Source organism: Lissotriton vulgaris, chromosome 5 (genome assembly GCF_964263255.1).
Source record: "Lissotriton vulgaris chromosome 5, aLisVul1.2, whole genome shotgun sequence".
Taxonomy (NCBI): Eukaryota; Metazoa; Chordata; class Amphibia; order Caudata; family Salamandridae; genus Lissotriton; species Lissotriton vulgaris.
The window spans coordinates 1,551,260,692-1,551,282,276 of NC_141693.1; the positions used below are offsets into that span (position 1 = coordinate 1,551,260,692).

The window sequence follows — 21,585 nt, forward strand, 5'->3', positions numbered from 1 at the left end:
TTCGTAATGACAACTTCCCAGCACCATATACTCTTAATGGCATCACTGCACTTACAGTGCCCAGGAATGGCCCTGGGTACTGTAGGGGCACAGGGCTCATGCACCTGTGCCCACACCTCTGGCATAGGGCACCCAGCTAGAGGGGTGACTGAAGTATGCTAGGGCAGTGGGTTCTGTGGGCATGGCACACAGGGATGTGTGCCATGTCGACTCTTGGTTTAGTTCTGTACTTAGGCATTCAGCCTGCAAAGGCAGTCTGTGGGTGCCAAGGTACAGGGCCCCTGAGGGTGGCACAATAAGTGCTGCAGCCCTAAGGGGTCTTCTCTGGTCACCATGCCCTGGGTACCTAGGGTACCATTTACTAGGGGTTGACAGGTGGCCAGAGATGCCAATTGGGTTTTTAGTTTCAACACAGTTTTAGGGAAGGAACACAGGCCCTGGGTACCTGGTTGGCAGGAACGCAGGGCACACTCAGTCAAAGCACACCAGCAGTTCAGAAAAAAGTGGGGGCATACTAAGGCAAGAAACATGGCACTTTCTCACACCCAGCACTAGTGACCTGAGGTATTACAGGGAGAGGAAACGGCATAAACCAGTGTACCTCACATTAGGATCTACAGCACTTTCCTTTCCCTGCTGGCGAGTCTCTGGCATTTACATTCTGAAGGGTTGTGAAGTGCTCCAAATGTGAAGTTACCATACCTTGGAGACATGAGTGCCAGGTTCCGAGCACTATAGTGCTTCTCTGGAGACCTAGAGAGAGAAATATCCTTAATTCTTCTCTGCAATCCGGAGTGGCTGACCAAACCAGGCACGGTACTGGACAGTTAGTGACACCGAGAGTATGCTTTTGGTGCCATAGAAGAAAAATAAAAGCTCTGGAGCTTTGAATTGAGGGAGACAGGCCAGCAGGAGACCCATGCCAAGACTGGCAGGGACATAAGTTGAGTGTGTACTGTCAGCTATCCCTGGTGACACCGGCCGCACTGGGAGGGGTGTGTGATGCGGCGTCAACTATGCCTACTCCCTGGAGTATACATTACAAACAAATTGTTCCTGGGGTTATTATTTATACTTAAATAAGTAGTATATTGGTCTTTAAAATGATCCAACTTCAAACCGTCAGTAACTCATTCATATATTCCATAAACAGAGTATTGTTGTTAACACAGATACATTTTTATATAAAGAATAGATTACTATTACAGCATATCCACAGTAAAAAAATTGCAGTATAAACACAGGCAGAATATCAATATAGCAACACTGGCGCCAACACACGATCCCAGAGAACTTATAGTATTCCCTCAAATTGGTGATCTAGGGAAGTGCACAATCCTTGTAACTATACAGGATCACAAAACCACTGTCAGAATCCTCCGTTCCTAATCCCCAGGATTGTATTGATGCTGTAAAGGGGCCCTCCTCTATATCATCCCAAGTCTGGCATTGAGTGTTCGCAGACTGTTAAGGAGATCAAGCGGGGGAAAAAAGGTCCGGAGGGGAACGGCTGGGCTGGAGGAACTGGAGACCTGTAAATATACAAAGCACGAAATAAGTGGCACTGTTACCTGCTATACTAACACACAATTCACAGAATTTATTTGGCTCTCTCCTGTAAGAACTAAACAGGAATGCTGAATATATCGGGTAAAGAGAATGGGCAACTTCTCATCCCCCAGGTTTCCTACTGCAAAAGAAAAGGGACAAACTCACTATTACTTTGCTTCCCAGGAATAACCACCGTGCTATTATGAAAAAAGGATGAGGACACACCTACCCTATTCGGAATGAGGAAGACCAGACTGCCCTCTTGTCTTCTGACACCTTAGTTTCTCTCTACCCTTCTCCTTTGAAGAGAAAGAACCATAACGCTCTTGTTCCTTCACAGAATATTATCATTCATTCCCTCAGCTAAAGTTCTGTAATACATTACTTCATGTATCAGCAGTGTGTGTGTGGATGATTATTCAACTAAGTCATAATGATCTCTTCAAACACAAAGTTCCCCCTAGAAATAGTTACTGCAGTTTGTATAGAACCAAAACTAAAGGCAGCACAGCCCAAGGAAAGTAGAAAATCTTCACTTCCGCAGATATCCAATCTACAAAAGGATAAAGTGTATCATGCCTTCGGAAACAAAATGCAATTACTCCATGCGCTCGAAAACCCCGAAGACCAAGATAAGCAAAATGTCAAATCTAATGTTTTACCAGGTAAACAACACAGAGTTTCCCAGCAGCAAGAACAAGAATGAACCCCAAACAAAACCTGCTGTAAGGGTCCCAGCGATTGCGGGCGCTTCCAAAGCCCCAGCCGGTAATCCACAGGAGGGACACACACACAGAATGTTTCAGGGTCCCAGAGATGCGGGCGCTTCCAAAGCCCCAGCCGGTAATCCACAGGAGGGGCACACACAGAATGTTTCAGGGTCCCAGAGATGCGGGCGCTTCAAAGCCCCAGCCGGTAATCCACAGATTTGGAGTGCAAAGAGCCTAACACTCCCCCAAAGAATCGGGAGAAACAGAATCAAAACGCTACGCCACCAAACACGAATAATCAGCAGCGCGTCTTCCTGTTTGTTTCATTATATGCGTTTCCTGTCGCATAGCATCACTCCGGCGCGACGCTCAAAGGATCATGGGATTTGTAGTTTTGATTCCCGTAATACACTCAGGCTGCAGGCAGTGATTTACCAGCGGCCGGGAATCCTGACATCCACAGTCCTATCAAGTTTTAATCCTTATATTTCAAATGTTCGCTAAGGACTTGAGCATAATCTGCTGTAATCAGTGACAGCTTGAAATAGCTGTTGTTCGCAGGTAAACAGAGATAAAGAGTGCAAGACGAAGAAAGAATGCAAGGCATTCATTGAATGCCATAGGGGACCGGCTGGTGAAAGAGGGACTGGTGACAAATATTTATTTTTGGCTGTGATGTTAAGGCTAGCCCACAGACCATCTCAGAAACTTAGTGGCATCTAGATGTATTGGTGGACCTGCTCATGCCTCAGCACCACCAAACAGCAGGGACAAGGTGGGATCTGAACTGTTTTCCAGTGCTTCGCTACACACCAACCTTGCGGTCATGAAAACGACAGGGTGGTTTGTGTCAACCACCTCACAAAGAGAAGACAAACATGGTCAAAAGCGATTAAAAAAAAAAAAGGTCAAGGGGGGGGGCGTGGCCAAGATGGCGGCCTGAGCAGTCGCAACCCGCGGAGGCTCCTCGCCCCAAACCCCAGAGGTGGTATTTTCGAAGCACTTCCCCGCCTCTGCAGGCGATCAAAAGCAGCGGGGGGAGACCCGGTATCGACCCAGACCAGAACGGCGGGAGCAGGGGGCTACGATACAGCCCCGCGAGCTTCGGCCACCGCCATTGGCAGCAGGCGGAACGGAGAAGGCGAGGCCCTCCCACATGAGCAGCCGAGATCCCGCACTACGGCAGGCCGAAGGTCGGGCCAGAGAGCAACGGCCAGTGCGGGTCATAGGAACTGAGCGGGGACCAGGGCCCGAGATCTGAAACGGCCAGCCTGGTGACCCGCGGAGCAGAGGACAGTGCCTGGTTGCGGGACACATGCCGGAGGCCCGGATCGAGACGTCCACCGCAGCAAGCCGCCGGCCCGGAACGAGAGGTCCACAGCAGCCCGCCACCGGCCCTGAGACAACGAGGTGAGAGACGGGCTGCCTAGGTGCGTGTGGGAGGCACATCGGGGGGCGGCCATCGAGCCCCCGGAGCAGGCAGGGCCCGCCCAGCGATAGGGGTGCATCGCGAGGCCTGGTGAAGGTCGACCGGACGGCATAGCGGAGGCAGGCGGTGGAGGGTGGCGGTGGCCCTGGCAGCCAACGACTACGACTGCAAGGCGAGAGCGGGAACACTTTGGAGGCTCCGACGGATAGGAGTCAAACGCACACGCTGAGATGTCGGCGGTGGGGCGGCGAGGCCCCTACGGAAGAGAACGGTGATCGCAGGGCGAGAGAGCGGCCTAGGCCACGCGGGGTGCCGGAGGTGAAGGTGAGGGCCTGAGCGGCTATCAGGCAGACGGAGACAGGAACAGCGGCGACGAAGCCAGGTGACCCGGACACGAAGTGACCAGCTCCGGGAGGCATACATCGAGCCCCCGGTGGTAGACTCCAAGGCAACACGGCGCGAGGAAAGCCGAGTACATCCCAACAGACCGCCTGCGTGGACATAAGGCGGCGAGCCTGGGGCCGGTGTGCCGGGGACACCAAACGTGAGAGCGGCCGCGCCATCGACCACGGCAGCATCCCGCCTCGAAAGAAGTTCCCCGCGTTGACCCCCGACATAACGAGGAACACCCGGTTGGGTCCGGAGCCGACACAGCATCGCGACGAGTTCTCCACCTAACAGCCGCCATTTGCAGAGGGTGATACAAGGGAGCGCCGACAATGTCCTCCACGAATCGAAGAGGGGGGCGCACTATCCCAGAAATGCTATCCAAGGGATCACACAAGGGGGAGAAAAGCCCAGACAAACCGGCGCCACAGTCTCAACCACAAGACAAAGACGGGGACGAAGGAGAAGCTCCCGCAATGAAATTGTTCATGGAGAACCTGTTTGTGTTGCTGAGAGAGGACATTCAGACCCTAATACAGGATATGACAGGCGGCTACAACGAACTACGGCGGGATATAGACGACATTGGAGAAAGGGTAGCGGCGGTCGAGAATTCAGAGCAATCCAGGAGTGGGGAGGTGGAACTCCTGCAACAAGAAATCATCAGGCTTCATAAACAACAAACAGACCTACAGGCACAAATGGAGGACTTGGAAAACCGCTCCAGGCGGAATAACATAAGGGTTCGCAATGTGCCTTCTAAAGCTGAAGGGGGGGAGGACATCACGGCATACCTGCAGGATCTGTTCCGCGAGGTTCTGGGTGAGGACGTAGGCATTCGCATTGACAGAGCCCAAAGGGTGGGCCTTGCGCGCCGATCGCCCCCCCCCCCCCCCCCCCCCCCCCCACCGGACATTTTGGCTTTCCTGCGGGACTACCCCCTGAAAGAGCGCATCTTGAAGGCAGCGAGACAATTGCGGCCCATTAACTTCCATGATCACAAGCCTGAGCTCTTCCAAGACCTGTCCACGATTACACTGCAGAAAAGACGAACATTCAAGGTGGCAACTACCTTCTTAAGAGACAATGGAGTTCCTTACTCCTGGGGCCACCCCTTCAGACTGATTTTCAAGTGGTAGATAAGGCACACTTCAACGCTTCGGATGCGGCCTTACTTTCAGTCGACGGTGAAAAAGCGTTTGACAGAGTGGACTAGCAATACATGGACAACACCCTGGCGAGGTTCAGACTAGGGGATAGGTTTCGAGCCTGGGTGGCCAGCTGCTACGCCTCTCCCCAGGCGACGATTAAAGTCAATGGGGCATGCTCCAAGCCGTTCGAAATTCAGCGAGGCACTCGGCAGGGTTGCCCGCTATCGCCACTGCTATTTGCCTTATATATAGAGCCATTCACTCAACACATTCGGAATAACAAAAATATTTCAGGCATCCAATTTGGAGGGGAGGAGCAGACCATTAGCCTTTATGCTGACGACATTCTGGTCGCGGTAGAAAACCCTAGACTGTCTATACCGGCATTCCTGATGGAGATGGAGAGCTTTGGGGCGATCTCTGGATTTAAGATGAACGTGGGGAAATCCGTTATTCTCCCCCTGGGTAGCAACACCAGGCAGGCCCACAGAAGTACGCTCCACATAGGGGGGATGGCGGTGCAAACAGCATTGCCATACCTAGGAATTGAATTGACTCCCTCCACAGCCCAAATGGTAGAGCTTAACTACTCCAAACTCCTGACCCGCATACAGGGAGACCTTTCTAGATGGCGGCAACAGCCGCTCTCGTGGTTGGGCCGAGTGGCCGCTGTCAAGATGACCTTGTTACCGAAGGTGCTCCACTTGTTCCAAACCATTGCGGTCGCTCCCCCCTTGGGCATGCTTATAAAATTACAAGACACCATACAAAGGTTTATCTGGGCAAACAAACGTCCCAGTCTACGCCGCAATTTGGTCACACGAACGACAGAGGAGGGTGGACTGGGGGTACCTTACTTGAAGCGCTACTTCCATGCGGCACAGATGAGATACCTTCTGGAATGGTCCCGCACACACTCCGAGAAGCGTTGGCTTTTCCAAGATGGGGCGATGGCGGGAGTGCCGCTGTGGAGGGTCCCCTTTCTGACATGGGCACACAGACCAGCCTATCTTAAAAAATCGCCCATCACCAGAACTCTTCTCCAGGTGTGGGACGCAGTAGCGGTCCCCAGAGGCCTGACATCATTTCCATCACCAATGACGCCCCTGCTGGACAACCCGGCGTTTCCCCCCGGGGTGGTCCCTGGCTCATTCCCCCAATGGCGGCAAATCGAATGCTGCTCAGCAGGACACTTATTTGACCCACAGGGCTTTATGACGCTGGACACGATGAAAGAAAAGTATGGCATTGACCGACCGCACAGATTTCAATACTTTCAGCTAAGGCACTGGCTCACACATAAAGACGTGGAACCCCTAGTAGGCCGACCCCTCACTCCGTATGAGAAATGGCTCCTCACTAAATCTACAGATTCGAAAGCCATCACAGAGCTTTACAAACTTTTAGCCCCCCCTCCACCCGCGATGAGATCTGCAGGTCAAAAGAGGTGGGAGAAAGAATTGGGACGAACACTCACTGACAAAGAGTGGCAGGATATATACTACAGAGCACATCACACGGCTAGGAACACAGCTAGCAAAGAATCGGCGGTGAAAGTGGCCTACTACTGGTACCTAACACCGGAACGCCTACATCAAAGTAACCCACGGAGAGATCCCGCATGTTGGAGGGGGTGCGGACATACGGGGACCATGATACACATACTGTGGGAATGTGTGGAAGTGCAGGAATATTGGGAGGGGGTGCTCAAAGACATAGATATATATTTCGAGACGGAACTTCCCCGTTTCCTGGCATACACGATCCTCGGCCTCCCCAACAGACTCATGTTCCCACTCAAATCCATCAGAGGGAAGCAAATGGGACTGGCACTAGGGGCCGCAACACAGCACATCCTCTCCCTCTGGGGAACAGCCAGGAAACCCACACACACAGGGTGGCTGCACCGACTGTGGTACATCATGGGGATGGAGAGGATCCAAGCTTCGCTCACACAATCATCTGACGCATTTAAAGAAACATGGCAGCCGATACTCACCCTACTCACCCAAGAATCCACAGAGCTCACATGCCCTAAGTACCTGCGGGTCCTCAGACTCTCAGATGAATTCCGTAATGGAACAGAGGAGGAGACGCACAAGGCCTAGACTGAGTCCCCTCAGGCGCTGGCGATGGTTGGACACACCGAGGGGTGGGGGGTGGGGGGTGGATGGTATGGGGAGACCTGGGGCAGTTGGGGTTAGGGAGGGTCGAGGGAGGGGCGTGGATATAAGGGTTCCAGCTTGCAATGTTTCCTCAGGCTCCCATCATTAAAACTTACATGGACACAAGACACTCATCCCCGAAGTTCAGAATTCCAGTGTATGTGAGCTGCGACGGGAGGGGAAAGGAGCGCAAGGTCATATTGTGTTACCAAATGTACTGTATTGCTTGGCTGAACCCAATAAAAACAAATTTGATCCAAAAAAAAAAGTCAAAGCAGCCCTTTGAAGGTAAGTGACATCAGAAAACGGGTGAGTTGGATACACAATATGCCCAACATAGTGTTTCTGCTGTTATGCCACAAGAGAAGAGCTCAAATGTTATGGAATTACTAAAAGCGTATGCTAGGTGACACCTGAAAAGGTGCCAGCTTTAGCCCTACTAGTCAGACTGGCAAAAAAAAAAAAAACTGTGTGTGGGGATGGGAGTTGAGGGGGCATGGAGCTGCTCCAAAACTGGTTTGATGTGACCACGCAGGAGGGCACTGCTCATTACCATGGCTACACCACTAAGTAGGCAATCGGTCTTTGCACAAGGAGACAAGAGATTCCCCATCTCGGATTTAGGGCAAACTGCTGTAAAAGTGAGAAGGCTAGCCCCTGGGAACTTTTACCCCGTTGGTTATGGAGGAGCCAGGAGTCACCCACCTCCACTAGCTACTGCCAGGTGTAAAAGTGACACCCGAAGGTATCCTCTTTAAAATTAAAATGTTCTGGACCTGAAGAAGAACAGAAGAGGACTGGATTTGCTGATTGTGACCTGAGAGGATCCCTGAAGGACTGTACCTGCTCCCTCTTGTACACAAGAGAAAGAAGTGGAGTACCAACTGGACCTGACCTGGACCCTGCTGGAGTGAGTCTTGACTCCCGAAGCTCTGTTCCAGTGGTTCCGGGACCCTTGGCTATGTTTAACTGGACTTCTCCTACCACCCCATATACCTTTTCCGGATGACTGGGAAAGCTATTCTATTCTTTAAGACCAAGGTTTGTCATGTGTAAGAAAACAGGTCTTTATTGCAGATGCCACTTTGTGCCCCCATTTGGACTACTAGATGCTGGGTTTTGTCTCCGATTGTGCCTGGGCTTTGCTAACCAGGCTCAGGGCCAGAGCTCTGTTTAAAAGATATATCATAATTAGGTGTAATTGCAATTGGTTCTGAAATCCTACCTATACTTCCCTAGTATATGGTAGGGGATGTAGGTTTAGAGACTCCAGTGGATTTAATGCACTTAAGAGTGCACTACTGAGGTGTCTGCTGCCATTTTAAAACCAGTCCTGCTTTGCCAGCTGCATTTATAATAAGACTATGTCCAAATTAAAAGTACTTCCAATGTCTAAAACAACATTTGTATTACATATGACTGCCCTAGGCACCCCATGGGCCGGGTGCCTTGTTATGAAAAGCAGTGACATTATGAAAGATGTTTTACGTGCCCTGGTGAGGGAAAAACGGTCAGTCTTGTTTTCCCCATTGTAGTGGGCTGGCTGGCTCCATAGGCCAACATGGGATGGCTTTATTAAACTTTAATAAAGTCTACCTTTTGACAGGAGTGAGCTAGAACATTAATTCAAAGTATCAAAATAATAGTTACAATGAATCCAACAACTTTCGACGGTTGGATTTATATAGCCATTACAGGAAAGAAGTAATAGAACTTGCTTTCCTACAGTTACCTAAAGCAGCCCTGTAACAGCCTCTTCTGATTCGGCCAGCCTTTGACAGGCTAAGCCAAGTTACTTTAATGAGGTGTGACGTGGCCTGAGCTGAAACAAAGAGACCATCTGGTGGGAGGAGATCTGTTACGGCAGATGCCAGGACAAGAAGGGGGCTGGGTAGCCAAACTGGTCTTTAAAGGGAAAAAGACAGTTAGGACAAGAACCTGGCCCACCCACCCCCTTCCTGCACCACCAGACTGATGGGAGCTCCCACACTTGAATTATGAGAGGGGCTGGAAGGGAGTGTAGGGAAAAGTTAGCCAGACCCGAACCTCCAGGAGAGATTTTCTCCAATTTGCTTTTTGTAAAGAAGTGCTCTCCGGGACAAACATATGCCACACTTCTAAGGAAATTGTAATCACAGAGTGTGGCACCCTGCACCCCTCTTGCCAGCCCAGAGACTGGAATAAATATGCTGCCCTGCAACTTAGAGCTCTGCCTGAAAACATCAAGAGAAGGACTGCCCTCCTGAACCTCTGGTCTGCACCAAGAGAGGACTGCACTTTGAAGGACTGCACTTTTTGCACACTCTGGGCTTCACAAAAGAGGACTTTGCCTTGCTTCAAGGGATTAAGGAGTAGACTCCCTGAAAGCAACAGATAGGAAAGAGCTTCAAGTAATCACCTGCATCAACTCCTCCAAGACCAGCCCAGCTGACCAGCTTCACCTCGACTTTAAAGGATTTAAACAGGTGCATTTTGGGAATTGTAGCCTCAGACCTCCAAGAGGGAACTCAGAGCTTCTGGACTCTTTGCAGATGTTGTGGACCCTCATAAACCCAAAGGAGACTTTCTGGAAGGAGATCAAGAAGTTTGGAAATATTTGGACAACTTTTGTGAAAAGAGTTGATTGGCCCTCGATGCCAAGAGTCAAGCCGACAAGACGAACCTCTACTTGGCCTGAAATCCAGGTTTACCCTGCTGAAAGCTCCGGAACTCTTCACTGTCGACGAAGAAGACCAAGACCCCCAGTCACTGAGGCATCGCACTGAAGCAGGCCACCTTTCTTGAACTGCAACCGGTCTTGCCGAAGAGGATCACGGAATGTTGGGGGAAAAAAGAACCCAAAAAAAGTGACTAAGTCAGACGTTAAAAACTTGACCAGGCCCTACCACTCATCGAATCTGACCTGTGTCCCAGTGAAGCGCGACCATATAACCGCAGTTGGCGCTTTTCACTTTTTGGCACTAGAAAAAACATTTTTACATTTAATCTTTAAAAGTTTATCCCCCACATGCATCGTTGTAGGAATTTGCGATTCCTAAATTGCGAAAATTAAGGAATCGCAATTTAGGAATCGCAAATTCATATGCATTAAAAATTCGCAAAAGTTTTTGAGATTTCTTATTTTTCCTTATTTGCGATTCCTTAATTGTGAATCGCAAATAAGGAATCGCTTTACATTGATTCCTATGGGCCTAGAGGCCCATAGGAATCAATGGGAAGGCATTCTCATTTTGCGAATTCGCAATTAAGGAATCGCAAAATGAGAATGCAATTTCAAGGGTGCAGGGGGGGTCTAAAGGACCCACCCTGCACCCCTGGAATGTCACGTAAGTACATTTTACTCACACACATGTCCCAAGGGCATGTGTGTGTGTAAAATGTAAGTTTCAAAAATGCATTTTTTTGCATTTTTGAAACTTTTCGCAAATTACCATGAAGGTTTACTTCATGGTAATTTTCCCCTTCCTAATTGCGAATTTGCACATTAAAAAAAATCATGCCTAGCATTTAAGAAATCGCAAAATTTGCGATTTCTTAAATGCTATCGCAATTTGAGAAATCGCAAAAAATTGCGATTTCTTAAATTGCGAAAAATGAAAAAAAAATGATGCAGCCCAAAAAAGGTTTTTGCATTCGCAAACCGCCGATTTTTCCGATTCGCGCAGTTTGCGAATGCAAAAACGCTTGATGCTTGTGGGCATATATCTTTTGTTCCCTTTATTGGATTTTTGTCATTTTGGTGTCATTTTAAAGTTAAAATATTCTCTATTTTTATAAATTGGTGTTGGATTTTTATTGTGCGTTTACTTTACACACCTGTGTCCTAAGTTAAGCTTGACTGCTCGTGAGCCATGCTCCAAGGGTTGAGCAAGGAATAATTTATTGTGAATTGAATGGACCTTATTTGTGATTGTGGTGGTATTACTAGCTGTGGGTACCTAACTGAACCTACTAATAAACCACCTTTCAACATCATGGTTTGAACTTTTCCGCAGCAGCAAATACAGTTCAGTGAGCCCTCAGCGAGAAAGTATCTAGCCTTGCGAACTCCACATTGGTTATAGTTGCAACCTTTACCCACTCAAGGATTCTGAGCTCCTTTAAAGTGACGTAGTCCAAAGGTAAAAATGTTGACTGGGCAAAGTTGTTATAAATATGTGCGCGATGAGTGGACTTCCCTGTGCGCAAAATTTGAATTTCTTCAGCTTGGAACGTTTTCCGCTAAAACCAGGGGCTTCAGCAGTACCTCGCCCAATGCCTATCCAACTTTATGAAGACCACCTCCAACTTGCTGAAGAAGACTTTTGACTTCTAGAAAAATAGATTTGGTCCGAAGGTAAAACCACAAACACCTCAGGTGTATCACACTCAAATTGTGCTTAGCTTCCGGTATCCTGCGACCTTTGAAGAGCTTTGGTGCTGATTTTGCTTAAAACGTTAAAATTCATATTTGTGGTTGCTATTTTATAGAATTCTGTTGTTTTAATGTCTTTTTTCATAAAATGTTACTTTATTTTACTAATTTGGTTTGGGATTTTTATAGCTTGGTCTTTAAACTTCATTACTGTTATGGTACTGCACAAATAATTCACAAATTGCCCTAAACTAAGCCTGTCTGCTCTGTGCCATAGTTGCCAGGAGATTGAGCTAAGATTACTTTATTGACTTTGAGGGTTCACCATGAAAAAGTTGCGATAATTTCTTGAGGTGGCCAGTCGCCCAGCTAAAAATGATTCAATTTCTTACAAAGGCTTTGTTTCGTAGGTGCAAAAAGCATTACAGACGCATGTACAGATCACAGGAATTTACAGTTTTTGTAGTCCGTCTGAGCACAGGTCAAGTACATTGAAAGTCGAATGCCTAGTCCTGACAAAAGTATTTGGCAAATGAAAATAAAGAAAATGAAAGATCTACTATTACTTTTTCCTCAAACGTGTTAACTGATCATTCCTTTGCTTGAATATGAATTCACTTCTGACTAAGATATATGCAGAAAGTCAGTCTATACATAAGGATATCTGGTTAATGGAAGAAGAGAATAGACACGAAGAAGATGGCTTCTGTTATATCATGTAAAGGCTGTATATTTAGCATACCATTTAAGGCTAGCAGCTATGAGTTGACTTTATGATTGTAAGGCGACTGGACATCTTGGAATTACAAAAACTCCGTCAGCAGACAGAAAGATACTTTTAGTGGTAGAAATTATTTTCTGATGTCAAAAGTTCTATCAGAACATGCTAAATTTATATCCGAATCAAGAACTAACATTGTGAACCTATGTTTGTTGGTACCTTTGTCTATTCCACCATATTTAATCCATAGGTTGAACATTATTTGAGATACCAAACATTAGCACCAGACGAGGACTGGACCAAGACGTTGTGATTTGCAGAATTAACTTACAATAATATATAGCTTTCATCTATTGGCATGTTGACTTTCTTTTGCAAGTATGTCCATCATACTATATTTCCCCTCAATCATTCCTCAATGCAAGAACATTTAATTGACAACCTCTACAAAAAAAGCTAAAGAGACTTATACATGTTTGCTGCTCACAAAAGAATCTCTGCACCTCAATACGTTATAGGAGAGAAGGTACGATTACTTGCTGTTGGGATGGGAATGTCCCCTGCTAGGTAAACAGGCAGGTGTCCCTGCCCTAATTGGCTCAACTGCATGTAAAACTTACACCCTGACATTTTTCCTTGGTCCTGGTATCAATCTAATCTAGCGTGTGTTTAGAGGCCTAGCCCTGTCCCTGGTTATGTGGGTTCATAACCTGGTCTGTGACTTGAAGAGGCGAACAAACAATATCTTCATACTGGGTATATAAATACTGTCCATGCCTGGGAGAGACACAAAGCGATAGTGGCAGCATCCCACATTTTTTTTAAACAGTGGTATGGCTAGACCTTTTTCTCTGTGTCAGGGAGAGGGTAGTGCCTTACCCCTCCTTTATAAGTTTCAGATGTATGTGAACCCCAGATCCTTGTGTTGACATTCTATCTGCATGACGAGTACATGTATTTGCAGTGAGTGTGCAGCACATGCATGGTAGTAGGCCTGTGTCTGGTGAGAGTCTTAAGTACTAGAACCAGTGGATTCCAGAGAAGTGTCCTGAATCAAATGATTAATTCTGATCAATTGAAGCTGGAGTTTACCCTACTAAGGAATTAGAGTGAACACTTTAAAGGTGTATTGAATGTGAACAAATTCAGGACTTTTAGAACTGGGGTTCAATCCACAAGGAGTATAGTGAACGCTTAATGACTTACAGCTTGTAAATGTTCACCATTTCACATATCAGTTTACATAATCAGGGAGAGACTATAATCCATCTTTATAAAAGTGTGTGTAGTGATGGCATGAAGCTTAAAGGAATATCCTGTTCCGTTTGGAACTACATATAGTGGATTTGTTTTCTGCATAACAGAACACTGAAGATATCTCTTGTCTTTTTGCAATTCACCACATTCCGCAAACCTCATTGACCAGTCGAGTGACAAGCTTCGTCTTGTGCCCCATTCAAGTCAAGTCAAAAAGGCTTTATTTCGATAAGAATTATCATAAAAGCTTCACAATAACAATACACAAGTTCATTTGCATTAAAAGAGAAAAAGAAAGGTACAACAATTTAATTACATTCAACTTTAAAAATCTTAATTTTCGGATAAAAGAAGCATATCATCGGAGGTTGATTAAAAAAGAATTAAACATTTTCTTTAAGCCTTTTACTTCTAATGCTCCAGGCCCATGATAAAAATTTAGAGAGGGTACAGACATACAGTGGGCGGGAGTCTGACATTAAAATACGTAGTGCCTCAACGTGGTGCCTGGTAGTGCCCCATTGATCTTTCCCTGCCTCCACCCTTGGCCCTCATATTTCTGTGTTTGTGGTCATTGGTAGGAGTGGGGAGAGGCAGATAAGAGCATCAATCGAATGCATGTCGATACTTCACATACCATTACTTCGCACGATTTTAGTGCAATGTTTTTACTTAGCATAAACCATTACTTCGCAAATTTTAACTGCGCATGCATTTATAACGCAAATGGTTATAAATGTACTATGGTTTATGCTAATTAAAAACATCACACTAAAATCATGCTTACACTACACTACTTAAACACTACTACACTACCCTAAACTCTAATACACTACCCCCTACACGACCTTCCCCCTTCCTGGAACCTACACTATAATACTACACTTCACGACCCCCCGGCACTACCCTAGAACACTACACTACACTACACAAACACCAGACCCCTACCCTCAACCCTAATACACTACCCCCTGAACGATCATCACCATTCCCCCAGTCTGCTCCCTACACAACACAAATGTGCACGACATCCTAACACTACCCTAAACCCTAAAACACTACCCTACACTACACAACACAACAACACTACCCCTTGCACAACCCTTCCCGGCCCCCAGTCCTGTCCCTACATCCAAACACGACCCTGCATGACACCCCGACATTGCCCTGAACCCTAAAACACTACCCTACACTATACAAACACCACAACACTACCCTAAAGCCTAATTCACTACCCCCAGCACGACTCTGCCCATACTCTCAGCCCGTTCCGTACACTGAAACGCTACCCTGCACGACCCCCGTGCACTACCCTAAACCACTACCCTACACTACACCACCACCACATCACTACACTACAACCTAAAACACTCCCCCCAGCACGACCCTGCCCCTACCCCCGAGCCGGTCCCTACACTAAAACACTACCCTGCACGGACCCCACAACACTACCCTAAACGCTAAAACTTTGAGGGTTGGGGGTTCCTCAGAGTTCTATCCTCAGCCCCACCCTTTTTAACATCTATATGACCCCTCTGGTGGTGGTGGCGGAATCCTTTGGTGCCCAGATCATATCCTATGCTGACGATACCCAGCTTCTGTTCACTTGTGGCAGGGGTGGGGCGTTCGACGGCATGCGGATTAGGGATTGCCTGGGTGCAGTCTTCGAATGGTTTCAGCGGCACGGTATAAAATGCAACTCCGATAAATCGGAGTTGCTTTTTTTTGGTTGTATGCCAGATCCCAGCTGGAAGGCTTTGTGGCCGCAGGATATGTTTCCCCTGGACGACGTCTCTCTCAAAGCGAAAAACCTTGGAGTTTTGATTGATTGTGATCTATCATTCAGACCCCAGATTATAGGGTTATCAGGGAAATGTTTTGGCATCCTGAGGATGCTTAGGAAGTTTCTTCCTTTGCTGTCACTTCATCACAAAAAAACTATTGTGCAGGCCCTGATAGGTTCGCGTTTGGATTACGCGAACGCCCTCTATCTGGGTCTGCCCAAATATCTTCTGGCCCGTCTGCAAGTTGTGCAGAATTCTGCGGCTAGAGCTATTTTTGGGCTTCCGAGAAGGGCTAAAGCCGCAGAGTTGCTCAAAGTGCTGCATTGGCTGCCTATCTCCAAGAGGAATTTATTTAAAATTTTGACCCTAGCTTTTAAAGCCCTTCATCGCGTGGGTCCTAAGTACATTGGGAAACGTCTGTCTTTCTATCTACCCAGCAGGACTCTTCGGTCAGCTTCCCTGGCCAAAGCCGTTGTCCCCTCTATCAAGCGTACTAGAACAGGAGGCCGTTCGTTTCGATACCTGGCTTCTCGGGGTTGGAATAAGCCTCTCTCCTTAAGAAAGGCCAACAGTCTGCTTGTCTTTAGGAAAGAGCTGAAAACCTGGCTCTTTACTCAATAGAGTTCTTCTGATTCCTTTTGTTTTTAGTTGTTGTGTTTTCACTCTGTCCTTAGCACTCTTCGCTAAAGCGCCGGGATGATCTTTGGAGTAGCCGTGCGCTATAGAAGAGATTAAATAACATACCATAACATAACATAACTCTACCCTGCCCCTACCCCCCCAGGTCTGTCCCTACTTCCAAACACTACCCTGCACAACCCCCCAACACTACCCTAAACCCTAAAATTCTACCCTACACTACAAAAACACAATTACACTACCCTAAAACCAAAAAGACTACCACCTGCATGACCCTCCCCCTTACCCTTAAAACTTAAATACTACACAGCCCCTCTTACCTCTCTCTCCTCGGTTTCTCTCTTCTCCTTCAACCATGGTTCCTCTTCTCTGGGCTTCCCGCGTCAGTGGTGTATGTTGTTGTGTGGAAGCGGAAGCACGTCCATTTCCACACAACAATGTTTATAGCCTTTGCTTCGCAAGCGATGTTACAACGCAACGTATGTCACAACTTGCATAATAAAGGCTACGCGTTGTAACATCGCATGCGTTGTAACGCTTGCGAAGTAATGGTACGCAGTGTAAAAGCCACGTACTAATGGTTGATTACCGCATCAATCCAGTTACATCCTGTCCATAAAGTTAGTGCAAACCTGACAGGAGCATCATGAAACAGCGATCAAACTTAGAATGTATGCTTTGCATACAACCGCCATCAGGTCCAGTACTATTTTAAATCTAAGTCGTCATGCTGTATCTTATATTAACTCCTGACCTAGTGTTTTTTCACAGAGAGGTGGCACCTTACTTAGGCCCTGATTATGTGTTTAGGTGCAGGTGCGACAAATATCACTTATTACAAGTTATTGGGGAATAACATGTGGATTTTGGTGTTTAACGCACCAAAATCTGCATGTTATGGTAAAACCATAAGCATTTCCTCCATTTTAAATTTCAACATGTTTGACCTGCCGAAATTTAATGAAGCTTGAGGTATTTAACACATCCGATAGTCATAAGATGCGTTAAATACCGTAAGATGCATAATTCCGATCCATGCATAAACAGGCAGGAGTTTATGCATGTGACGGAAAATTATGAGCAACTTGTAATCAGGCCCCAAGCCTCTTTTATTAACTCTTCCACTGAGGTAAAGGAACACCTATTATGGGCCTCACCTCTTCAGCAGAAGTAGTCATCGTTTTGCTCTTGTTTACGTTGGATTATGGGACATGTAAATTACCATGATCATGCCAATGTTGTCACACACTCCCCAATTTCTCCAGTCTGTTGCAGCTCGCCTTTTGATTAGAGGACTTAAGTTCTACCTAAACGGGCAGGTTTTGGCTCCCACGTTTTATACAAAGCGTATTTAAGGTACTGTGTTTCACTCACAAATATTACTACTCCAAAGGGCTAACTTCTTAACTGCTCCCTCAGATCTGAACCAAAAAAAACCGGAGCAGGTAGTTTTCCATTTCTAGAAGTGTAACACGGTATAAGAACCAGAGAATATTTAAATAAACAAAACAAAAAAAAATAGTTCAGTAATAAGCCTGCTGCCTTCTCCAGCACCCCTTACTTGTCCATTCATTTCTTACCATTCTGAAACAAGTTGAAACTCATCTGCTATATTTATCTTCGAAACCACGTCAACTGAATGGCTAAGGTATACTAGTAGTTCATCCATTGAACTACATCTGCTTTGGACCAAACCAGAATTCTGTCTTCACCAAACCCCAATTTTCCAATCAAGAACTCAACTAGTCAAACAAAGAAGATGCCCTTAACGACCCCCAGACCGCCCGCCAATACATATTCCACTCAGCAGTTCCTCTTATTAACCATCAGGCTTCAAACCAAGAACTCCCCAACTGAGCAATAGGAGTAGCTCTTCACTAACACCCAGACACTTAAACCAAAATCCTTCACTGAACTGATGAAGATGCTCCTCACAAACCCACAGACTCCCAGTAATGGATTCTACAACTCCACTGAGGAGTATCTCAACACTACTCTACAGACTCTTTACCAAAATTTCTTCCTGCAAACAGAACTAACAATCCCTTTGGACCAACCCTAAGGCTCCTAGCAGGACTTCTATTCCTGAAATGAAGGAATTAAATGAGCACCCCTTCCTCCCATAGGCATAATCAAGTGCACTACCTTCAAGCTAAAGGCACAGCTCCCACATTGTCACTTGGCTCATGATGCTGAGCTAAATGAAATGCTAATCGGATCAGAAAATCATGTTCCATGACAATTTTCTTTGCGTATTCTAGAGTTTATTTACTTTGCTGAGGAATGGATTTGCTGTGTTGGAGAGATTAACCATCCAGTGTGTTCCAGCAAACATTTTGACTCAACACCACTCTTACGTTACTGGGTGATGCCCGTCGCCATGTTATCTCCCTAGAACTGGCTTGTTAACAATTGCTTCTTTTCATTTTTCATCCCCAGGTTACTACCCACCCAGCCCTACAGCAGAGTATACAGAGGACAGTCCTGGCGGAGACTCGGATTTTCTCTCCTGCCTGGTCAGAGACTGGGAGGCCAGTGCAACAATACCAGCAAACCTAAAATGCCCTACACGTCAGGTGGTCGTGCGGTCTGGTGAGTGGTGAATGGATAGAAGAAAAGTAAAAACATGAATATATGTAGGATGGGGCTAAGAAAGAAGGACATAAGTTGGACTGGAGAGAGAAATGCAATGTTGATCAATTCAATGGCCTCTTTGCGCTTTTGGGTGCCTTGGGGTATAGGCTCTTGCCTGCAGGTTGTAGGTTTGGGGGGTGGGCCAAACCCACCAAACTGGGACAAGGAAACCATTGCATAAGAATCAAGCAAATGAGAGTGACAGTTAAGCCACCCAATGGTTGCAGTGGGCGGACTGTAAACCCTGGTAAGTTTGGTATTCTTGGTAAGCTCAATGTAAAAACAACAGACTCCCCTAAATTCCTCCATCTTGAAAGGATTGACCAATGTTGTATAGTTTAAAATCAAACACAACTGCTTGTCTAAAGAAGCAGCTTGTATATTCTTTTCACTAATACCAGATTGAATTGCTATTTGTGAAGCACTGAGCACGCTTCTTTTATCTCGTGCTCCGCGAGTAAAACGGCTCGCTTTTATTGAATTTTATCGAATTGTAAAACTGTTGTATTTTCACTCTGCAATGCATTCAGCATACTTCTAGGACACTTGCACGCATTTTCGCCAATCTTTCACGGCTCTAGCTGCCGTTAGGGCTTCAGACCGGGGTCAGGCATTTCTGCCCACGGCGGCCATCTTGAGTGTGGGCTAGAGTGGTGTGAGCGCTCTAGTGTACCACATAAAAGGAGCCCAGGAACTGCGCTCGCGAGATCTTTTCACTTAAACCAGATTGAATTGCTATTTGTGAAGCACTGAGCACGCTTCTTTTATCTCGTGCTCCGCGAGTAAAACGGCTCGCTTTTATTGAATTTTATCGACTTCTATGCGGATGATACACAGCTCCTGTTTACATGTGACAGGGGCTGTGACTTCGACGGAGCGGCCATCCAGAAGTGTCTGGAGTTTGTGTTTGATTGGTTCGGGAAAAGCGGCCTCAAATGCAACTCAGACAAATCCGAGATATTGTTTTTTGGTTGTCCTGCCGACCCGAGATGGAAGCACTGGTGGCCTTCGGCCATGTTTCCCCCTGCCAGCGATTCTGTTACAGCTAAGAATCTGGGCATGATGGTTGATAACACCCTTTCCTTCAAAGCCCAGGTTGCTGGCCTGACTGGGAAGTGCTTTGCCATCTTAAGGATGTTGCGAAAGTTTTTGCCATACCTATCTTTGGAGCACAAGAAGATCACGGTGCAGGCCCTAATAGGCTCACGCCTAGACTACGCCAACATCCTCTATCTAGGTCTTCCTGAATATCTGCTGACCCGTCTGCAGATAGTTCAAAATTCAGCAGCCAGGGCAATCTTTGGTCTAACCAGAAGAGCTAGGGCCGGCAACCTCCTTGTTTCTCTGCATTGGCTGCCGATTCGTAAGCGCATCTCCTTTAAGACCTTAACTACAGCTTTTAACACAATTTCGGCGCTGGATATCTGCAGAGAAGGGTCAATTTCTATCTTCCATCTAGACCTTTGAGGTCAGCTGCACAGGCCAATGCCATCATGCCGACAGTAAAACGTGCTCGTTGTGGAGGTCGTTCCTTTAGTTACCTCGCACCCCGTCTTTGGAACACGCTGCCCCTGACGTTGCGAACATGCTCCAATCTGTCTGTCTTTAGAAAGGGACTTAAAACTTATCTCTTTGCCCTGTAAATTGTTCTGGTGAATTCTGGTGCCGTTATGGCTGCTTGTTAGTTGCTGGTATTGGTGTGATGATCTATAGCGCCGGGACGCTCTTCGGAGCAGCTGAGCGCTCTACAAAACAAACAGTAACATAACATAACATAACATATTGGGATAAGAACTGAAATGTGGACACAATATTTTGACAGTGTGTTCATAGTCCAGTTTTACGGCCTCTGCTCTGAACACATTGCAGCTAGGTCAGAAATAGGTAGCCTGAGCTTCCTTTTGAGCTTCCGTTTAGCTTGAAAGAGAAAGGGCCTTACATTGACTGCAGCGGGATGAGCTTTAAGGCTTCTCTTTACCAAAGTAGAGGGGCTTATTGATTGATAGTGCAACAGGTGCGATTGCTCCTGGGCCTAAAGGTGTGTGGGACACACTGTGCCCTAGTTTTTATATTATTTTTTACTACCAAACCCTAGGGGTGTGAGGCCCACTCTCCTTGCTTGCATAATGGTTATTGGGCTCTTTGCTGTGCCACTGCAGAACTTCTACAGGTCAAATACATTATATATAAATGAAGGAATGTCGAAAGTAAAACGTCCTTTTTGAACGAAGTAAAGGTACACAGATTGGCAAATGAGGAAAGAGCTATATTAGGATAGATGCAGTAAGCAGCCCGGAGCCAGGCATCCCACAACTGACTGTTCTTGCATGAACACTTGCCCACATTCCCAACCACTTGGTTATATCACAGCACTACAACATTACATCCCCATGTACCCAGATGCAACATATGTCCCATAATAACAATTTTTAAATAACTATTATACATAGCAGTTTTGCTGAGATAAAAATTACCTGCTATCGTGGAATGCCAGGGAAACTATGTACAAATACAATGTATTCTAAGTATGCTAGATAATTCTAGTAAAATGCACAAAACAGAATTAAATTACAAAGTCACTCAACTTTCTGGGCAATATTTTTTACGACAACTCCTGCACACTTGATTTTGGTCATTTGATTTCACAATTGCATCACACTTCCGTTTTCTTCCTGCATGTTTCTCCTTTAAAAGACCACTTTCTCCATCATTTACCACCATTCATTTACGCTCCAGCCCAGCATTGAAATGAGCTTACTAAACCTTTCCCCACTTCACAACATTCCTCAAATTCCATTTTGTT

The 21,585-nt window shown here is 46.4% G+C and overlaps 1 protein-coding gene across 1 annotated transcript in view; it reads left to right on the forward strand.

Annotated features, from left to right (window-relative positions):
• The window catches only part of LOC147715131 (epimerase family protein SDR39U1-like), a 98,608-nt gene that overhangs the window by 58,223 nt on the left and 18,800 nt on the right, over positions 1-21,585 (forward strand). The window contains exon 5 of the mRNA XM_086923617.1: positions 18,588-18,740. Within this exon, the coding sequence (XP_086779743.1) occupies positions 18,588-18,740 (153 nt within the window). The remainder of the gene's footprint in view (positions 1-18,587; positions 18,741-21,585) is intronic.